This window comes from Eretmochelys imbricata, chromosome 3, assembly GCF_965152235.1.
Source record: "Eretmochelys imbricata isolate rEreImb1 chromosome 3, rEreImb1.hap1, whole genome shotgun sequence".
Classification (NCBI taxonomy): domain Eukaryota; kingdom Metazoa; phylum Chordata; order Testudines; family Cheloniidae; genus Eretmochelys; species Eretmochelys imbricata.
Genome location: NC_135574.1, coordinates 176,666,734 through 176,688,141, shown reverse-complemented (window position 1 = coordinate 176,688,141; position 21,408 = coordinate 176,666,734). Strand labels below are relative to the sequence as shown.

The window sequence follows — 21,408 nt, the reverse complement described above, 5'->3', positions numbered from 1 at the left end:
TTTGAGACCTGTATTTTTCAACTGCATTTAAGGTATCTTATTCAGTGTAGTGTGGCCTAGTGGACAGAGCACTGGATTAGGATTTAGAAGATCTGGTTCTATTCCTTACTGTGCCACTGGGTTTTGTTGAGCAAGTCATTTACTTTTCTGTGCCTCAGGTTCCAAATCAATGCTACTGACCTTACTTGTAAAGGGGTTTGAGAGCTATGGATGAAAAGTGCTATATAAGAGCTAGGAATTACTATTATTAGTAACTAACTTTAAAAACAACAGATCAGATTTTTCTCAGCAATAGACATTTATGGCCAACTGCACAGGACTGGACTCTTTATTTCTTAGCACTTTGTTACACCCTAATGAAAATTTTGTGACATTCAGTAGTTAATACAACCGGTCAGAGGTTAAAAAAAAAAAGGGGGGGGGAAGATAATTTATCCTGCAGTTAATCAGAAAAAGAATATGTTAGATACTTTAAATAATTAAGGATATTAAAAATGCATTACCTAATGTTTATCATTAACTAAATTGGCAGAAGAAGAACAGGATATTTTACAGCAGTCTAAAAATAAAGATGTCTCAGGTATCTCTACTTGCTCCAAGCATGCTTTAAAGATTTATACCCTGCTAGATGGAGAAGAACTGGAGCAGCATAGCAAGGACCAGACTGACACAACAGAGGTATAGGGTTCACACATCTAGTGATCGGGGATAAGTGGTAGAATATCAAGGAGAAACATACAGGTGGGGAACGAGATAACAAACAAAGTGGGTGGGGGAATAACAGACTGAATGAAAAAAAAACCCAAGAGGAGAGGGAGATGATGAAATGAGAGGTGAACAGCAACATTAAGACTAGCACCTGGAAAAGAGAAAGGGAAACAACTTAAAACCTGATGAGTTAATAAAAGGGGGAGGAGGAGATTATTTCAAAGAAAATCTCATTTTTATTTTTATGGGTAGTGACTGAAAATATCTATTACAATATTCTTTTAGCATTTTTATTCTTGAAAGGGACTAAGGAAGAAGCAGAGCAGACTGCCTAAATGAATAGCCAAAAACTATCACCAAAAGAAGAGTAGCTGGATATTGTTTGAATGAAAGACCTGAGTAATCTGCACCGTCAGGCATACAGTAGTTGATGACAAAGTCAAACCAGCTGTTTTAATGATCCTTTCTATTGTATTCAACCTTGCAGCACACTGCTCTTATTATGAAAGTGTTACAAAAATGACATTAAGAGTGTGCACACTTGCACCAATTAGTTTAACCTAATGAACAAACAGCTCACCTAATTAGCTTGGGAAAGTAAGCAGTATCTGACTGTTTGACTCTGCGGTATAGACTAGGGAAAGAAATCTGCAGTGAGCAGAAAGCCTGCTAAGGAAGGAAAATAAGATGATCAAATTTTCAAATCTATCTAAGAGGGTTCTTAATAAACAGGACTTTTATTTAAATAAGGTATTGGCTTTGAAAAGAAAAAAGACAAGCGTTTTCTTTAACACGGCATCATTTTCTTGAGCTGAGACCTGCAGTAACATTTGACTGCCAAATAATCCTATTGCCCGGAGGTTTCCAGAGCTCACAGAAATTTTCACTAAAGATGCTGAATTATGGAATAAGCAAGTCCTTAATATGGATAACCTGAGAATTGGTGCGATATAGTAGCTTACCAGGAACAAGACAGCGTTTGGGTAGGAGGGGACTACGACAGGGGGCAGGGTACTTCCTGGTTCTTGAGGAACAAGAATTAAATACCTGTAGTTCACCTTCGCTCTTCCCTTCCCAGATACTTAAAGCAGGACCGATAGGGCACTCCTTGGGATACAAAGCTGGATGAATGACTTTGAATAACCATGCTTGGTAACAGGATTGCAATGAGCCCCAAGCTGGGGAGTTTCTGCTTACATTTATGTGAACTTATTTTGATTTCCTGGTATCAACCTTGTTCAATAAGAAAAAAAAAACAAACAACGATGACTCTGATTGGGTTTGGTTTAATTCTGTTGAGTCACTCCACCAGCTTCTAGTGACTCAATGGCTGACTGTACTGAAATTGTCAGTCATTGCACATACCTGTCTGACAAGAGCCAGCTGCAACGAGACGTAGAGGATGATTTGGTGGTCTTCAGGGGCCAACTGATGTGCTCTGTAAAAACAAATGAACAATAAGAAAAGGGAAGTGAGTGTCATATTGTACTTTTCATAATCTTCTCTGCCAGAAGGAAGCCACAAATTACTTATATATAAAACCATATTCCAAGAAGAATTCTACTCCCACAAGTGCAGAGCAGATAGTAACCAGACAGAGAAGTGAGTGCTCTGCCAGCTGTGCCAAGCTCATGAAACCAGCAAGCAGGAACAGCAACAAAAACACCACGCGTCAGGATTTTATACAGCCAGATGCTAAGCTTCACACACTCGCAGAACACCATTCTGAGAGTGTGCGATGAATGAGTTATGGCAGAGCCTTTAGCGATCTGACTATGATGGAGAAGAGGGCTGTGCAAATCGGCAGCTTCTAATTCATGACCTGCATCCTTTGTGACACTGTTTTAAGCGATTTAGGCCAACTGAAGTAACACTCTAACTGCCTTCTATTACGGACACTAAAACACAGCAGCAGCTCCCTTTCTCCCTTCCTGGATGTTTTAATGAGATTTCTACAAACAGAGAGGGGTTAATACTGAAAATAAAAAGCATTCACTGCTGGTATTTTTACCACTTTTTGTATTTCAGGAGCCTAAGAGGCCCCAAGATCAGAATCCCATCATTTGGGTTTCCTTTCAGGATTTCTGAAGAGTCACTCAGATAACACTCTTAAAATTGTTACGGACTCCAGTGCAGCCGACCCAGCTAGTTCATCTCCTCATGCTCTTTTGCAGTAATACCTTTACACAACAGGTAAGTCTGATCATACCACACTCTTTCTAACTCTTTGGGCTGTGTGCCAACAAAGAGAGAACTCTGCACTTGTATTGCCCTACCATAAGCAAGTTCAGCTGAAGAGTGTATGAGGGAGGAATGAAAGACTGACAAGCATGGCAGCTAAGCACTGCCAAACTATTCATTCACTAAGATTTAAGAGTTACTGCAGGAAACAAAAACCACATACTATTTCAATATCAGTTACCACAAAGCTATAGCCATAGCTTATGAGAAAAAAGCAATTGCATTGATGATTTTAATTAATGGCTCTAGAATCAATTAGTTTAACTTGGACAAAGAGAGCCCTTTATCTCTGCTTGTTTAGAACTTCTCTCTGAACCTGTGGCCAACATGATCCACACCAAAGATATTATTCATCTGATTAGGATTTGACATTGGATATATCATGTTGCACTGTGTATAAGCAACATACTGATCCTTTTACCAAAGACCAAATCCAACCCTGATCCTGACTACTGGGGTAGGATGGGCTGCCTGTTTTTTTTTATGTAGTTATAAAATCTTCAACAATAGATGGAAGGGCTAAAAAAGGGGAAAAGTTCACAGGGGCATATGTGAACACTGACTGACAATGGCTTGGGAAAGAAAGAAGAGCTTCTATTTTGTTGCTCAGCATCCCCTTAAAGGGCATTAAAAAAAAATCAAACTGATGAATTAGGCTTCCAGCTGAGAGACCCATGTTTAAGGATGGCTTCAGGATCCTAAATCATGGGCTGAGAATCTACATGTACTTTGGAACTGATAAACATGTACTCACTGAGACACAGGGTATTAGCTGGCTGACTCTTTCAATGACCCCGCTTGGCTGAACTATGAGTATCTGATGTTTGTCTAAAGACTTATCAGTTTCCTAGCTAGAGTTAAGACACCAGGAAAACAAGTCGCAGTTAGTGGGAAAGGTCAAAGAATAAAAATAAATACAGTTAAAAAGCAAGGCAGCACAGCAATTACATGGAAATAGCACGGTCATGGAGTTACTAGATGAGTCCAGGTATGTGTTACTTAAAAGAAAAGAGACTTAGTAAAAGTTGCACTTTCTTGCTCTTCAGATTACCACGTGGTGAGTATCCAGAGTCACATCTGTTGACTTTAGTGACAAAAATAAGTTTTTACTACTATATACTGTTACTGCTGCAAAGCCAGCACGGATGACAGTGAGCCGGATTCTATTCCTTCTTGTGTAACATCAACAGAACTGTTAACTAAGATACAATTACAGAGTCAATCAGTATATCTGCACAAACTCCCTGAATACAAAGCAATTGTCCAGGTGTAACTGAGGACAGATTTTTGATCTGCAGAATCTCTATTATAGAGGATGATGTGCAAGAAAAGAATTCAGTCTGACTTAAAGATCCTGTGTTGAGTTTAGAAGCCCTGATGACACATACCTTAAAAGAGCTAAGATAGACAGGAGTTTGTGAGATTAGCAATTAGGAAAAAAACTTTTTCCTTATAAACTTGAGATACATTAAACTTGGAACCTCACAAGGTCATTCTTACCGTTAACTTTTCATAATAGATTTAAAACTCAATTTTTGTCTTGTTTTGTAATTTAAGAAAAAAGTGATACCTCATAAAAGTTAGCTTTTAAATTTAGCCAAATGATCTGCTGCATTCTTGCTATTGTAGGAGTGATTTGGAAAGACTATTGCTGGGATCAAAAAGATTTTTAAGTACATCAGAAGCAGGAAGTCTGCCAAACTATCGGTGAGGTCATTAGACAATCAAAATGTTAAAGGAGCATTTAAAGAAGACATGGCTGTTGTGGAGAAGCTAAGTGAATTCTTTGCATCTGTCTTCACTGCCAAGAATGTGAGGGAGATTCCCACACCTGAGCCATTTTTTTTTAGTTGACAAATCTGAGGAACTGTCCCAGATGGAGGTTTTAACAGAGGAAGTTTCGGAACAGATTGATAAATTAAATATGAATAAGTCAGCAGAAAGACCTCAAGTACGAAATTGCAGAAACACTAATTGTGGTATGTAACCTGTCACTTAAATCAGCCTCTGTACCAGATGACTGAAGAACAGCGAATGTAAAAAAGGCTCAAGGGGTGATCCTGGTGTGGTAAGATGTTGGTTGCGTGTGTGTTCATTTAGTGTGCTGTCCCACCTCTGAGCAGGCAATTACAGGTCCATAAGCCTAACTTCAGAATCAGGCAAATCATTTGAAACTGTAGCAAACAGCAGAATTAGCAAACACAGATGAACACGATAAGCTGTGGAAGAGTCAACACAGCTTTTGTAAAGGAAATCATGCCTAACCAATCTACTCACATTCTTTCAGGGTGTTAGCAAGCATGCGGACAAGGCTGATACAGTGTACCTGGACACTCAAAGACTTTGATGAGGTCCCTCATCAAAGGCTCTTAAGCAAAGTAAGTTGTCATGGGATAAGAGGGAAGGTCCTCTCATGGATTGGTAACTGGTTAAAAGATAGGAAACAAAGGTTAGAAATAAATGGTCAACTTTCACAATGGAGAGAGGTAAATAGTGGAGTGTCCCAAGGATCTGTACTGGGATCTGTACCGGGATCTGTACCGTTTAATATATTTATAATGATTTGGAAATGGTGGTGGACAGTGAGATGGCAAAATTTGCAGATGATACAAAATTAGTCAGGATAGTTAAGTCCAAATCTGCCTGGAAAGAGTTACAAATGGATCTCACAAATGGGTGACAAAATGGAAGATGAAATTCAATGTTAATAAGTGCAAGTAATGCACAGTGGAAAACATAATCCCACGATATGCATAAATTGATAGGGTCTAAATTAGCGGTTACCACTCAAGAAGGAGATCTTGGAGTCATTGTGGATAGTTCTCTGAAAACATCTGCTCAATGTGCAGTGGCAGCCAAAAAAGCTAACAGGATGTTAGGAACCATAAGGAAAGGGATAGATAATAAGACAGAAAATATCAAAATGCCACTTTATAAATCCATGGCACAACCACACCTGGAATACTGTGTACAGTTCTGGTTGCCCCATCTCAAAAAAGATTAAAATGTACAGAGAAGGGAAACAAAAATGATTAGGGGAATGGAACAGCTTCCATGTAAGACGAAATTAAAAAGACTGGCACTGTTCTGCTTAGAAAAGAGACGACTAAGCAGGGATATGATAGAAGTCTGTAAAATGAATGGTGCGGAGAAAGTGAATTGGGAAGTGCTGTTTACCCCTTCAAATAACACAAGAACCAAGGGTCACCAAATTCAATTAATAGGGAGCAGCTTTAAAACAAACATAAGGAAGTACTTCTTCACGTAATGTACAGTAAACCTGTGGAATTCATTGCCAAGGGATGTTGTAAAGGTGAAAAGTATAACTGGGTTCAAAAAAGAACTAGATAAGTTCATGGAGGATATCTCCATCAATGGCTAATAGTCAAGATGGTTGGGGACGCAACCTCATGCTCTGAGTGTCCCTAAACCCCTGATGGTAGGAAGCTGGGACTGGACCACAGTGGATGGATCACTTGATAATTGTCCCATTTTGTTCATTCCATCTGAGTACCCAGCACTGAACACTGTTGGAAGACAGGATATTGGGCTAGATGGACCACTGGTCTGACCCAATATGCCCATTCTTATGTACTATATTAAAAACTGAGATGTTGAAGCTTTTTGCAGAGCATATATATATTTTCAAAAGAACTAAAGAACTATTTTGGATTCATCCAAAAAGCAAAAGCAAACAGCAGCTAGTCAGGCTCTTTCTCACCTCTCCAAAGTTTGAAGGGCTTTCTTGTGCAATTTGTCTTGAGAGCATTTCAGGGTAGCTGCAGGACAAGACACATATGGTTATTTAACAGTTAGACAGAGAAAACTTGCAATACATTTTAAAATGTTAGCATACAATAGCAGAAGGATATTAGAACTTGTATGTAAAGGTGTGACAAACCCAGTTTTGTTTTTGGAGAAAAATGACAACAAAACCACATTTTTAAAAATATCTGTTGGGTTTTTCAAGGAATTTCCCCTTCCTCACATTTAAAAAAAAGGCTTCTCTGTGACTCTGAAATGTTTTCATTAACATAACACACATAATTTAAGGGCTTTTTTAAACTAGAAACATCAGAGCCAGACTTTTGGCCCTAGCTGCTTTGTGCTAACAGTGCCCAAAGCCCCTAGAAAGCTACCCTAATAGGGCAGCTAACTAGGTAATGCCCTGACTGAGGTATACCCAGCTCTCCACCACCTTCGATCCACTTCACACAGGGAGTGTGCCAGGCTGAAGAGGGGGAATGTCAGGGGTAGAGCTCATGGTGCTCTGCCAGATTCTCAGCCAGTGCAGCAGTCTTTCTGTGCTTACTGCAAGTCCTTAGGCCGCTACAAGTTATGCTAAGCATGGTTTTTGTCCCCAGTTGCCTCCTGTACTCTCCCTTCAGCCGTACCAAGTGTGAACTCAGCACAGATAACAGGTTTCACAGTAGCAGCCGTGTTAGTCTGTATTTGCAAAAAGAAAAGGAGTACTAGTGGCACCTTAGAGACTAACCAATTTATTTGAGCATAAGCTTCCGTGAGCTACAGCTCACTTCATTGGATGCATTCAGTGGAAAATATTTTTTCATTTTTTCCACTGAATGCATCCGATGAAGTAAACTGTAGCTCACGAAAGCTTATGCTCAAATAAATAGGTTAGTCTCTAAGGTGCCACTAGTACTCCTTTTCTTTCAGCACAGATAAGGATCTGACTCATTGGGCTCTAATTTCTATCTGTAAAGTAATTCTAAAAAAGGTAAAATGGAAGTGTTCAAGATTCTTGTTATGCCAGTTAGGAAATGATAAATGTAAGGAGCTTCGTAGGGCCCTAGACTAGAGGGCAGTGGGAATGGATAGAAGATTGGAGAGAAGGGTACAGCTTATGGATGTAATTCATTGTTATTGGATACTGAATAGAAGGGTATTCAAATTGTTACGGAGGCTTGGTTTTCTAGAACCTAAAAACATCTGCCAAGTGGGCTGGGCATCTGATAGCATTGTACTGTGTTAAGCAGGCTAGCTCATATTGCCTTTCAGTCTTCAGAGTTCACAAGGAGGTTATTTCTTATTCTACATGCTGCTGATTAATACTGCAAAGAGGTGATTAGTTTTTAGTGAAGACCAAATATCAATATATGAGTTTATCTGACTCAGCATGCCTCAAGTTGATAGAAGTGACAGGAACAAATGACATAATGCAAGGAAAACACATTATTCTTTGAAAGTCAAGTAAAGTACAAGCACTCTCAAGAGTTAAGTAGAAAAACAGAGGATTCATGCTCATAAAAATGCAGATAAACATTTTCTTCAGATTCTCCAAGATCAAACATGCCATTGAATGAAAAGCAGAACACCAGTAAGTTCGCTAATACTGCAAAGTCAGACATTTTCTATGCCAACATGGTTAGCAAAATATAGCTGCAATGATAATTTAAGTTCTTTTTAACATCCATTTCAATCTGGAGCAGTATCAGTCAGTCTTCATCACCCAAAAAATTACAGAAAGATCAACCAGTGATTATGCCATAAAACATCTTGAAAGGCAGAGACGTGATAAGAAAATTGAAGCCAGCTTCTTTTTTTTATTTTTACTAACCACATGGGTTAGTAAAAATAAAACACAAAAGGAACAGTTTAAAGAAATGACTGGAGCACTTCACCCTGGATAGCCCACTCCAGACAGACTGAAACTAATGTAAGTAAAGACAGAAAAAAAAAAAAAACAGAGAAAAAATTTAAAAACTCAACATGGACATTAATGCAAAATGGCTGGTGAAACATGAAAAATGATCTCATAATGGCTACAAGCATCTACCCAGGAAAAAGAAGTCTTCTTACTTAATGCTACTGATTATACGTCCCTTAGAAAAACTACCAAATATTGCGTCCAAGTTGCTATACATGTTAATCCGAGAAGGCAGAGAAAAGTGTGACAAGGAGGAATTTTGCTATTTGTTCAAACAATGAAAATAAAATGAAAAACTCTAGAGAATTTATCAGGTGGAATCACCCTAAACTTCTGATTTCTGGCTGTTCAGCACACTATTTGTACCTCATTTAAAAAGTAGTATAATACCTAAAATATATTGGGGGAGTTCAGAAAGTCTTCCATAAGTATCAACCTCACATTTAGCTAACTGAGAAAGAAGGACTGATGTCAGGTATCCAGTGATACGTAGTGGAACTCTTGAAGATTATGGTTCTGCTCTTCAGCTGTTGCAAATTGGTGTTGCTCCATTGGCTTCAGTGTAATTATGCTGATTCATGCAAGCTGGAAATCTGGCCCTATGTCTCTGCATTTGCATCCAACTACCATAAGCATGCTGAGACATGTGCTGACAATGAGGACTTTTGATCAAAACATACGATGCACTTTATTCAACAGACTTTATAAAAAGCGACTAAACTTCCAAAAACTATTGAAGATGGTTTTGAAGAGACTTGACAGATTACAAACGGATAATACAACTACCACAGTCTCCGTGGAAATGGAGCTTGATTTAATTAAGCCACATGGTTTCAAGGAAAGTTAGGTGCCTTAATACTTCTGAGAATCTGGACCTTAAGAATTCTGAAAATCAGTGGGATTTAGGCTCCTAAATGCTAGATTTTCAAAAGGTGTTCTGGCATCTAAATATTTTTGAAAATCTGGAGCAAAGTCACTTTAGAAAATGGGATATAAGCTCCTTGGGCCTTAGTTCAGGGCAATTTATGCTGCAGCCCAAATTCTTATCATATATCAAATATGAAAGAATGTGGTTTGATTATTGATCTACAGATGAGGAAATTAGGAGTGGTTCACTAATAAACAATGCCTACAGCTTTCTAATATTAGCTTGTGCCCTGAATATACTAACTGTATTCAGTTCTTATGGCTAGCTAGAGAAACACTGTCACCTCCATTCCTGATTTGCGACATTGTGTGATACCCAAGGAAGACAAAGTGGGCACTACGGACAGTGACACAACTGGAACAGCAAGGGAAAAAAAAAAGATACACTGTTAAAAATGATCCAACCTATCACAACAGATTTTAGCCATAAAAAAACAGCCTAGTGAAGAAACAGATGTGCTGGAGCAATGAAAGATCTGTGTTCCTGAGAATGAAGGAAAAATGAAGGCCTCCTCTGCTGAGTACACCACATCCGTCAGCTGCTTCAGTGAGATTTAGTTCAACAACACGTAAGCAGATCCCTTATGAGAACAAGGGAGCCACATAATACTACACAGATTGTGTGGTGAGCAATCTTGTCTTATCAAGAGGGTAGCTCAGATATAAAGGGACTTTTTAAAAGATTTTTCAAAAAAGACCAGAAAATGTTTTAATGATATTCAAAATGATTCTCTCATCCCACTCCTGCAAAGAAACAGTTATGCCAGAAAGTGTCACAAAGCAAAAGGTTTAGTTTTGAATGTTCTATGGCTCTGTCTTAGTGGATACTGCTAAATATTGATAAAGTACGGATTAAAAAGAGAAAGCCTAATCTTAGTCAGAAAATGTCTTACATTCTACCTTGAACTTTCTAACAAAAGTTGTTACGTGGCTTTGAAACAATTTATGAATTAGCACTGAGTGCGCTGTACCAATCAGAAGTCAATTTCAACGGAAAGTTATGGAAGTTAACATATATACACAGATATTTGTGTGATCGTATTTGACATTGTGAATGTGTTTGTACACACGAAAACACACACACTTAATCTTTCACAATGTGAAACACAGGGCTTATATTGGGGGTTGATTCTCCTCCTTTCATCCCTTTCAACTTCTACATAATCTCTATGATAAATATTTTATTCTTTATAAAAAAAAATTCTCCTTCAGTACAGATTTGGGTTTTGGGGATAAAATGTCAGATATTCATGTATTTGGAAACAAGTATGTTTTAAAGGGATTTAATCCATTTTATTAAAAGAAGATAATCTCAAAGAGGGAAGCACAGTCTCTAGTTTGTCTTAAAGAATTTGACAGGCACCTCCACTAAACAGTTGGCCCTGCCTAGTTTAACACTAAAAGCATGAGGTCTGAAAGGCAAAAACTCCGCTATTTCAAGATGAAATTCAGAGGCTAAATTGGACACAAGTGCAGAGCTGCTGTAGTGAAGGTTAAGTGTTTTTTTAATAAATGAGATTGCTGTAGGTCAGAACATTCCTGAACCCTGTTAACCGCTTGAAAACTCAGAGAAGACCGTTCCAGAAGAGAAAGCATTAAAACTCACACTAAAGCTCCTTAAATACTTTGATCATTACAGTGGAGTCCAACAGACTCCACTACAACTTCATTTATCAGAAACCCTTTAATAAAGTTTCATTACGGAGGATAATCATTTTACTATTTATTTATTAACATATTTAAAAAGTCCATCTGAAAATAGACTCTGAGACATTGTATAATTGTAGAGACAATTAAACAAAATCTGGGCACGATGCCTTGAGGAAGTAGGCCATTATGTAGGACTTAAATGTTTTAAAGGACTTTAGCAAATAATAGAAAGTTCAAGTTGTTTTCAGGAGCAACTGCTTTGGGGCAGTGAAACAGAGAAGGAACTGTGTTATATATTAACAACCACTTTGGAGAGGCACTTCTCAGAGTAGCTGCCCACTGGATCAGATATGGATGTTTAGAGAAACTCAGTGACGTCTACTACGAAAGAGCACAAATATATTTGATCAAGTTGCTCTGCTGTGGGGAAGCGTGCAGCAGTACCACCCTCTTTGACAGCAGGAAAGAGTAGAGCCTTTCTGTGATCTGAACTACTGCCCACAGAGACAATACACAAATGGGCCTGAACCTAAGCAAAAGTGGGTGATGGTGTACTAATGGGCATAGCCAGGTTCATCAGAATGCCTGCTGATTCAGCAACTACTCAAGCAGGTTCGTGTTGGAACATTTGTATTGGAGTCCGAGAGTAAATTAAAAGCTGCTCCTAGATGTGAGCCTGATGAAAAACAGAACTAAAAGCCTTTCCTGCACTCCATGCAATGGGTGTTAGAGCACGTCACGCCTCCATGTGCCAAGCTTCCAGAGCCTACTGAGAATTAAAACCTAATGCTTGGTGCTTGCACAACTCTTTTCCTGTTCAAAGCGCTGTACAAACATTACCTAGTTCACTTTCATCGTGCCTCAGAGGGGTAGAAAAGTATTATTTTAATGATAGAGAAACAGAGGCACAGAGAGGTTAAATGACTTGCTCAAATCCACAGAGGGAATCAGTGTTAAGCCAGGAGTTGAACTCAGGAGTTCTTGTTTCTCTTTGTGACTTATGAATGTGAAAATAGATGGAAAGTCAGGCTTCATTATATAAATAAATGAACTCTTGAAAAAATTATTACAAATGTTTAATTCAAACACCCCAACACTTGTTGGCCATGGCAAATGAACCTTCTCCCCAAATGAGTAGGAAATCTGAGCATAGTTTGTTTTTGTACTTCAGCATAAAAATTCCATGTAGCCTACCAAAGCAGATGATGTTCAGAAAGCAAGTGAATATTCCCCAGTAGTTTAGGAGTCTGATTATTTTCCATGATCAGCCAAGGTTTCAACAATGTCTTTAATACATTGCTTACACTGAAGACTCAGAATAGCTGCTTTATGCATAATATTTGATAAGTCAGATACTTTACCATCAGTAGCTTGAAGACTGTATGTCAGACCCAAGGCAAGATACCCCTTAGCTAGGAACTCTCCAGCATCCTCTCCTAGGTCTATCACCATCTTGGCAAAACGTTCCCCTTCCACCAGCTGTAGGGAAAAGATAGGATGAAAAAAAATCAAATTACTTGTGTCATGCCCACTCCAAAAAGATTACACAGTAACAATGACCTTGTGTGCTGTTACAAACGACCAGAGAGCTGTTAGTGTAAGGAGTCTCTATAATCACAATTGAGCACAATTTTATACAGATTAATAGTAAGCAGGAGATATAGGGTCAGCTTATCCACAGAGCCCAGCACCCACAAATAAGTCAAATGTTCAGAACAGCTCTGTTCCCAGTAAGGCCATAAATAAGTGGTCAAATTTCAGAAGAGTGGTGCGGTCTGGATCTGTGGGACCACTGATCTCCCTTAACCCTCCAACCTGCGCTGTCTCTCACGATGCCTTGCTAGTGACAAGCAGCAAACCCCTCCAGGCGCTGTTATAACTCGGCGCAACAGCTTGTGGAGCCCCATGTCCAGCTAGATTGCACGAATGCTCCCAGAGCCACTCATGAATCACACAGAGAAAGGCACCAGCCAAATACCCCCAGCTCCCAGCACTGTACCTCAGAAATATACCGTCTTGCACTGCTCAAGACGAACACTGCAAATTTATTAATTGGTTCACCACTTCATCAATGAAATATGGATATACACCAACATTTGCAAACCTGAACAAATTTACCACACACTTCAGGCAAACTCACGGGCAAAGATAAACAGTAAAACGAATTTATTGACTACAAAAGATAGATTTTAAGTGATTATAAGTGATAGGCAAAAAGTCAGAGTTACCAAAATAAAATAAAATAATATAAAATAAAACAAAATGCACACAGTCTAAACTCTCAACTCTATTAGACTGGGAAAAATCTAGATTAAGCACTTTTTCTAATCCCACTGGATACTGCAGTCCTTAATATACAGGTTTGTCCCTTAAACCTGGGCCAGTCTCTTATGTTGAATTCTACAGTCTTCTTCTCTGAGTGTCTTTGTTGCTTGCAGCGTAGGTGGGGGCAGGAGAAAGGCCCAACATGTGGCCCCTGTGTTCTGTTTTATACCCTTAGTCCATGTGCTTGGAGAACACAAGTCCAGGCATGTCTGGAGGGCAGTGCTGAGTCCCCAGGAAAGGTTGAGTAATTCCCCTGGTGTGGCCTTATGCAGGTGGGTCATTGCATTGTAGCTCCCTTGCTGGACAATGGCTCGTGATGTCTGTACAACAGCACTCACCTGGGTGTTGGTTACCTCCCTTGTCATTGTCTCTGTAGAGCTAGTATCTGGGCGCCTCCCAAACCCACAGCATATTTTAGAGAAAATCATATAACACAATTCTTATAATTTCATATGCATTGATGATACATATATTTAGATAGAACAATGTCTTTCAGCAGATCATAACCTTTCCCCCGATACCTCACATAGCATGCTTTATACGCAATATCACAATTATATACAGATGAGGAATATGGGGGTTACAAGACGCTCCCCCAAGGTACAGTATGTCACACTCAGGTCATCTGAAAATCTGTCTGTGTCACTGGGAGCTGAGCTCTTGTGTAATGGGGTGTACAAACCCCCCACCAGGCCCGAAAGGGTTAAAGGATAATACTATACCCAGGTAGCCCCAGACCTGCAGTGCATGATCCAGCTGGAGAGGAAAGTTAAAAGGGAGCAACCCAGCTCAGAAGTGGGAGGCTGGAGAGGAAGACAGACCTACCTGATGGCGCCTGACCAAGGGTGCTGAAAAAGCTCCCTCTGTGAGGAATAGGACTGCAAGCTGAGCCTGTTGGGGCTGAAGGTTTAGTTATGTTACATTGGACTTGGATCCATAGAGTGAGACGGATGGCAGGAAGTGACCTGGGAGGGATAACTCATGCTGGACACTGAGTGACTCTCATATGACCCTAGGTCAAAGCCCGGTGGAATGGGAAGGCCTGGGCTCTCCTACCAACTGCTCTTGCTGCAGGAGGGACATAAGCCTCATTCCCCCCCATTCCCCTTCTGATAAAAAGAGGGCAAGGACACTTAAAACCTGAGGGGAAGCAAAGGCCACACATAGGTGAGGAGCTGTACTGAAAGGCCTTCCTGCTGGGAGGCAAGATTGGATACTGGGTGCACTATCTACTGGCCCTCCAAGAACTGTATCACAACCTGAAATAGTGACTGTGTGTGATTGAAAATTTGGTCTTAAGTCACTATTTCAATTATAACACATACAAGGCATTCTTCAGCTTCACTTTACTGTTGTGTAACTACAGCGGTACCTAACTATTCTAATCAGGTTAATAATACTTACCTCCAGAACTAGATAGAATCATAGAATATCAGGGTTGGAAGGAACCTCAGGAGGTCATCTAGTCCAACCCCCTGCTCAAAGCAGGGCCAATCCCCAACTAAATCATCCCAGCCAGGGCTTTGTCAAGCCTGACCTTAAAAATATCTAAGGAAGGAGATTCCACCACCTCCCTAGGTAACGCATTCCAGTGTTTCACCACACTCCTAGTGAAAAAGTTTTTCCTAATATCCAACCTAAACCTCCCCCACTGCAACTTGAGACCATTGCTCTTCATTCTGTCATCTGCTACCACTGAGAACAGTCTAGAGCCATCCTCTTTGGAACCCCCTTTCAGGTACATGAAAGCAGCTATCAAATCCCCCCTCATTCTTCTCTTCCGCAGACTAAACAATCCCAGTTCCCTCAGCCTCTCCTCATAAGTCATGTGTTCCAGTCCCCTAATCATTTTTGTTCCCCTCCGCTGGACTCTCCAATTTTTCCACATCCTTCTTGTAGTATGGGGCCCAAAACTGGACACAGTACTCCAGATGAGGCCTCACCAATGTCAAATAGAGGGGAACGATCACGTCCCTCGATCTGCTGGCAATGCCCCTACTTATACATCCCAAAATGCCATTGGCCTTCTTGGCAACAAGGGCACACCGTTGACTCATATCCAGCTTCTCGTCCACTATAACCCCTAGGTCCTTTTCTGCAGAACTGTTGCCGAGCCATTCGGTCCCTAGTCTGTAGCGGTGCATGGGATTCTTCCATCCTAAGTGTAGGACTCTGCACTTGTCCTTGTTGAACCTCATCAGATTTCTTTTGGCCCAATCCTCTAATTTGTCTAGGGCCCTCTGTATCCTATCCCTACCCTCCAGCGTATCTACCTCTCCTCCCAGTTTAGTGTCATCTGCAAACTTGCTGAGGGTGCAATCCACACCATCCTCCAGATCATTTATGAAGATATTGAACAAAACCGGCCCTGGAGGTTCATGGAGGTTAAGTCCATAAATGGCTATTAGCCAGGATGGGTAAGGAATGGTGTCCCTAGCCTCTGTTTGTCAGAGGGTAGAAATGAATGGCAGGAGAGAGATCACTTGATCATTACCTGTTAGGTTCACTCCCTACCCCCTCACCCAAAGTGGTCTTTACATGTATGTATGTGCCTTTTCAAAGATATTATACAATTGACAAAACGTGGTGTACAGCATAAATTTCCCCACAGACCTTGAGGCAGACCCCGCTCTGCACTCAACCTTGTTCCATAGGGCTGGGCTGGCTCTTCACTCTGGGTGCTGCAACATGGCATTCACATCTGGCCTGGCCACCTGTCCATCATGACAGAGGGGTGGCCAGGCTAAACCTGAATGGCTATGGTGCCAGGCTGAAACACCTGGAATGGGGAGCAGGGCCCAGCCCTGCAGAGCAGGAGCCATTGCTGCTGGGTGAGGGCAAGGTGGACTTCCTCTACCACCCACCACTAATGACTCAAACCCAGGTGCAAAACCTGACTCCACAGTGCAAAACCTGACTCCACAGTGCTTACTTCCTTTGTAAATAAAGACCTTTGAGATCCACAGGTGATAAGTGCTACGTAAGAGCTATGCATTATTAATTATTATAGTCTACACTAATTGGTAGGGATGGGAGAGGACTCTCAGTGTAGATGTGAGATATGTGGATTTGCACATGCGTGGAGCAATGGCACCATTGAGAGTACCTAGACCTGCTTTAGGGTGTTACTGGCTGCCAGCAGAGATGTGAGGAAGTTAGCTAGTGCTCTTGCAATAGCCATTAAGACCAAGGCATCCTGTACTCCTCTGCCCTGTACTCAGCACAGTGGCAGAATCACATTCGTAGAATGCAAACCTCACACTCCATTTTCAGTTTGGATTTGCCATTTACACTGAGCGCAGCTCAGTGAAGTTCTGCTGCAATATAAATGTGATGCACCTCCCCTTTAAGTCGGGGAAAATGAAAAGGATTCTCTTCTGTTCCAACTTCCTTGCGCCTACCCAAGTAAAGATACAAACACTTCAGAGGAAAGTTTGTATTTGCAAAACAACAACTGAGGGAAGTTCCTGTTTTAATCAGAAGGTTTCCCCTCAAAATACAACTCACAGATTGGAAGAATGTCACAGCTATGCTAATTCAGGTCTTGCCTTTTCAATAGGAGATGGCAAGGAGAAGAATTCTCTTGCCTCCTTCCATTTGCTTGATTTTTGTTTATCCCACTCCCGCATACAAACACCCTGCACACAGTTTACCACTCCTGCTGCATGAGGGTTGGACCATGCAGGGTTCCCTGACTGTTCATAATCCCAGGTTAGCCCGGTAGGGTAGCTGAAGAGTATCTCTCTTTGAAAAGAAGAACAGAAATTAAAGGGCCCACAGACAAATGGGTGCCAATTTGCCCAAAGTTCCAGATTGTTTGGAACCAGAGTTCTGGTTCAGGCCCATCTGTGCTTTGAATCGTGAAACACTTCTTCACTGTCCAAAGTTTGTAACATGAAAAAAGAAAGGCGGGGGAAGGAGAAGAACATTTGGGACATTATGACTTAGGCCTGGTCTATACAAGAAAGTATATAGATGGAATAACCATCTCCCTTTTGGACACTAGTATTCCAATAGAAAAATGATTTTTTGTTTCAGTTTAGCAACCTAATGATTTAAGCTAATTTAAAAAAAAAGGGGGGGGGGGAAATAGTCTTATAACAAGGTAAGTGTCTACCCAGAGGTTATAACAGTGTAACTATACTGGTTTAAATTCATATTTTGGCTTATACAAAAAAACCTCTTCCAATGTAGATACGGCCTTACTGGATAGAGGACACAGACTGACAGATATTATAGGAGATTAAAGCGCATTTTATCTTGTTTTAATATTTGCCACTGGGCAGGTACCAATCCCATGTTTTCAAACAAGAATGCTGGGCCTCTTGGCTATTTACAAACAGCTGTACCACAAGTCTGCCTGCTCATGAACGTTTGTGGGCGTGTTTCCCATATCTGTCAACATCTGCTTTTGCTGTGCAATCTTTTCTGTGAAAACCTCAGGGCAGTTTTACTTCCTCTCTTAAAATGAAAAAAATATGGAAAACAAAGCACTCTTGCCCTCCCCCTGGGCTAAGCACACTGTCACACCCCAGATTCTACTCCCCCAAGGCCAGAAGGCTTCAAGTTCAGAACCCAAATTTTGATCCAACATGTTGCACTGCTTCTAGACCACTGGGCCAGCCATGTTTTGTATTTTAAGTGTCCAATTCTACAAGTGCTGTGCACCCTCAAAGACTACAGATGTTAATGGGAATTGAGGTCACTCAGCACCTCACAGATTCAGGGTCTAAGATGGCAAATACTTAGGTCCATCTTTCCTATCCTAGCACAGAGACCATTCTGCCATTTTGGAGAAGCTGCGCAGCTGCAAAGCTAACTGGTAGTTCCACTGATCACTGGAGACTAGACTGGAGACTAATGAAAACGTAAAACACAGGTGCCGGTAAAATCAGAACCTAAAAGACAGCTGCTAATCATAAAGGAGTTGGCATTGTTATTGGTTATTTTCCAAAATCACCAGGCACTCCTTCTAAAATACAGTTTCCTTAACTGTCCTTAGAAGGGATCAAGATTGTGGACAGAGAACACTTCTAACTTTCTAATGTTAGAGATAGAGCTGTGGCTAATCCTTGAAAGCCCCAGAATATGCCTCATTAGCGTACAGAATAGACTGCACATCCTGTCAGCAACAATCAACAGTGTGAGCTCTGGTTAAGAGCCAGATAGCAGACTGTTATTGGAAAGATCCTGCTTTTGGGACCTCGGATTATAAATTTGGGGGTGGGGAGAAGGTTTGAAGGTTTTGTTTGGAATTGAACCATTCCTGAGACAAACATTAAAGGCTTAATTTAAATGCATTTTCTTAGTATTCAGTCTTGTCTGATCTCAGCAGTTTAGTATCTCCTTAATATCCAGAGAAGTCTCTTGCAATGAAACAAAGCCTGCCAGAAATGTACCAGAAGACCAGGAATTTTCATTCTGTTTATGAACAGAAACGATTTCAGTTAATACACCCGGAATTTTTTAAGTTGTCTGATTTTAAGATACTTAGCTGTTATATACTAAATTAAAATGATATGTTATTACCAGAAGAATTAATATTTAGCAGTTCATGTGAACACAAGGAAATATTTATTGAAAATGCAAATATGAAATAAGGAAACTAAGTTAAAAGCGAAGACGCAATCTCCATTCCTCGAATAGATCAGTGGTTTTCAACCTTTTTTATTTGCGGACTCCTAAAATATTTCAAATGACAGTGTGGACTCCTTTGGAAATCTTAGGCATAATTCTAAGTTCTAAGAAAAATCACTGTTCTATTGTAACGACAGCCTTTTGCAGACCCCTTAGACATAGTTTGCAGATCACAGGTTGAAAACTGCTGGTATAGATCGTTTACTAGCTATAGAGAGCCACAGAGCCACACCAGAGCCAGTCTGTGCCTGCTAGAACTAGATAGAGATGCTCTTTTTCTGTACATTTAGGGTATGTCTAGGGGACTCATTCCTCTAGGTCACACTGCAGTCACTCACAGGGAAGGTGCAGCGAGGTAAATCTAGCCATGTATCAATCAGAGGCCAAGCTAACCTCCTTGTTCCAATAAGAACAATAACTTAGGTGCACCATTTCTTATTGGAACCCTCCGTGAAGTCCTGCCTGAAATACTCCTTGATGTAAAGCCACCCCCTTTGTTGATTTTAGCTCCCTGAAGCCAACCCTGTAAGCCGTGTCGTCAGTCGCCCCTCCCTCCATCAGAGCAACGGCAGACAATCGTTCCGCGCCTTTTTTCTGTGCGGACGCCATACCAAGGCAAGCATGGAGGCCACTCAGCTCACTTTGGCAATTAGGAGCACATTAAACACCACACGCATTATCCAGCAGTATATGCGGCATCAGAACCTGGCAGAGCGATACTGGGCGAGGAGGCGACGTCAGTGCGGTCACGTGAGTGATCAGGACATGGACACAGATTTCTCTGAAAGCATGGGCCCTGCCAATGCATGCATCATGGTGCTAATGGGGCAGGTTCATGCTGTGGAACGCCGATTCTGGGCTCGGGAAACAAGCACAGACTGGTGGGACCGCATAGTGTTGCGGGTCTGGGACGATTCCCAGTGGCTGCGAAACTTTCGCATGCGTAAGGGCGCTTTCATGGAACTTTGTGACTTGCTCTCCCCTGCCCTGAGGCGCATGAATACCAAGATGAGAGCAGCCCTCACAGTTGAGAAGCGAGTGGCGACAGCCCTGTGGAAGCTTGCAATGCCAGACAGCTACCAGTCAGTTGGGAATCAATTTGGAGTGGGCAAATCTACTGTTGGGGCTGCTGTGATGCAAGTAGCCTACGCAATCAAAGATCTGCTGATATCAAGGGTAGTGACCCTGGGAAATGTGAAGGTCATAGCTGCAATGGGATTCCCTAACTGTGGTGGGGCCATAGACGGAACTCATATCCCTATCTTGGCACCGGAGCACCAAGCCGGCGAGTACATAAACCGCAAGGGGTACTTTTCAATAGTGCTGCAAGCTCTGGTGGATCACAAGGGACGTTTCACCAACATCAACGTGGGATGGCCGGGAAAGGTACATGACGCTCGCATCTTCAGGAACTCTGGTCTGTTTCAAAAGCTGCAGGAAGGGACTTTATTCCCAGACCAGAAAATAACTGTTGGGGATGTTGAAATGCCTACAGTTATCCTTGGGGACCCAGCCTACCCCTTAATGCCATGCCTCATGAAGCCGTACACAGGCAGCCTGGACAGTAGTCAGGAGCTGTTCAACTACAGGCTGAGCAAGTGCAGAATGGTGGTAGAATGTGCATTTGGACGTTTAAAGGCGTGCTGGCGCAGTTTACTGACTCGCTTAGACCTCAGCGAAACCAATATTCCCACTGTTATTACTACTTGCTGTGTGCTCCACAATATCTGTGAGAGTAAGGGGGAGACGTTTATGGCGGGGTGGGAGGTTGAGGCAAATCACCTGGCTGCTGGTTACGCGCAGCCAGACACCAGGGCAGTTAGAAGAGCACAGGAGGGCGCAGTATGCATCAGAGAAGCTTTGAAAACCAGTTTCATGACTGGCCAGGCTACGGTGTGAAAGTTCCGTTTGTTTCTCCTTGATGAAACCCCCCGCCCCTTGGTTCACTCTACTTTCCTGTAAGCTAACCACCCGCCCCTCCTCCCTTCAATCACCGCTTGCAGAGGCAATAAAGTCATTGTTGCTTCACATTCATGCATTCTTTATTCATTCATCACACAAATAGGGGGATGACTACCAAAGTAGCCTAGGAGGGGTGGTGGAGGAGGGAAGGAAAATGCCACACAGCACTTTAAAAGTTTACAACTTTAAAATTTATTGAATGCCAGCCTTCTTTTTTTTGGGCAATCCTCTGTGGTGGAGTGGCTGGTTGGCCAGAGGCCCCCCCACCGCGTTCTTGGGTGTCTGGGTGT

At 41.5% G+C, this 21,408-nt stretch overlaps 1 protein-coding gene across 2 annotated transcripts in view; it reads right to left on the bottom strand.

Annotated features, from left to right (window-relative positions):
* Positions 1-21,408, bottom strand: part of TTC7A (tetratricopeptide repeat domain 7A) — a 265,462-nt gene that overhangs the window by 136,948 nt on the left and 107,106 nt on the right. For both annotated transcript variants that reach the window (XM_077813878.1, XM_077813879.1), the window contains 3 exons: positions 12,556-12,673; positions 6,671-6,728; positions 2,074-2,146 (listed from right to left, as the gene is read on the bottom strand). In XM_077813878.1, coding sequence (XP_077670004.1) covers positions 2,074-2,146; positions 6,671-6,728; positions 12,556-12,673 — 249 coding nt within the window. The remainder of the gene's footprint in view (positions 1-2,073; positions 2,147-6,670; positions 6,729-12,555; positions 12,674-21,408) is intronic.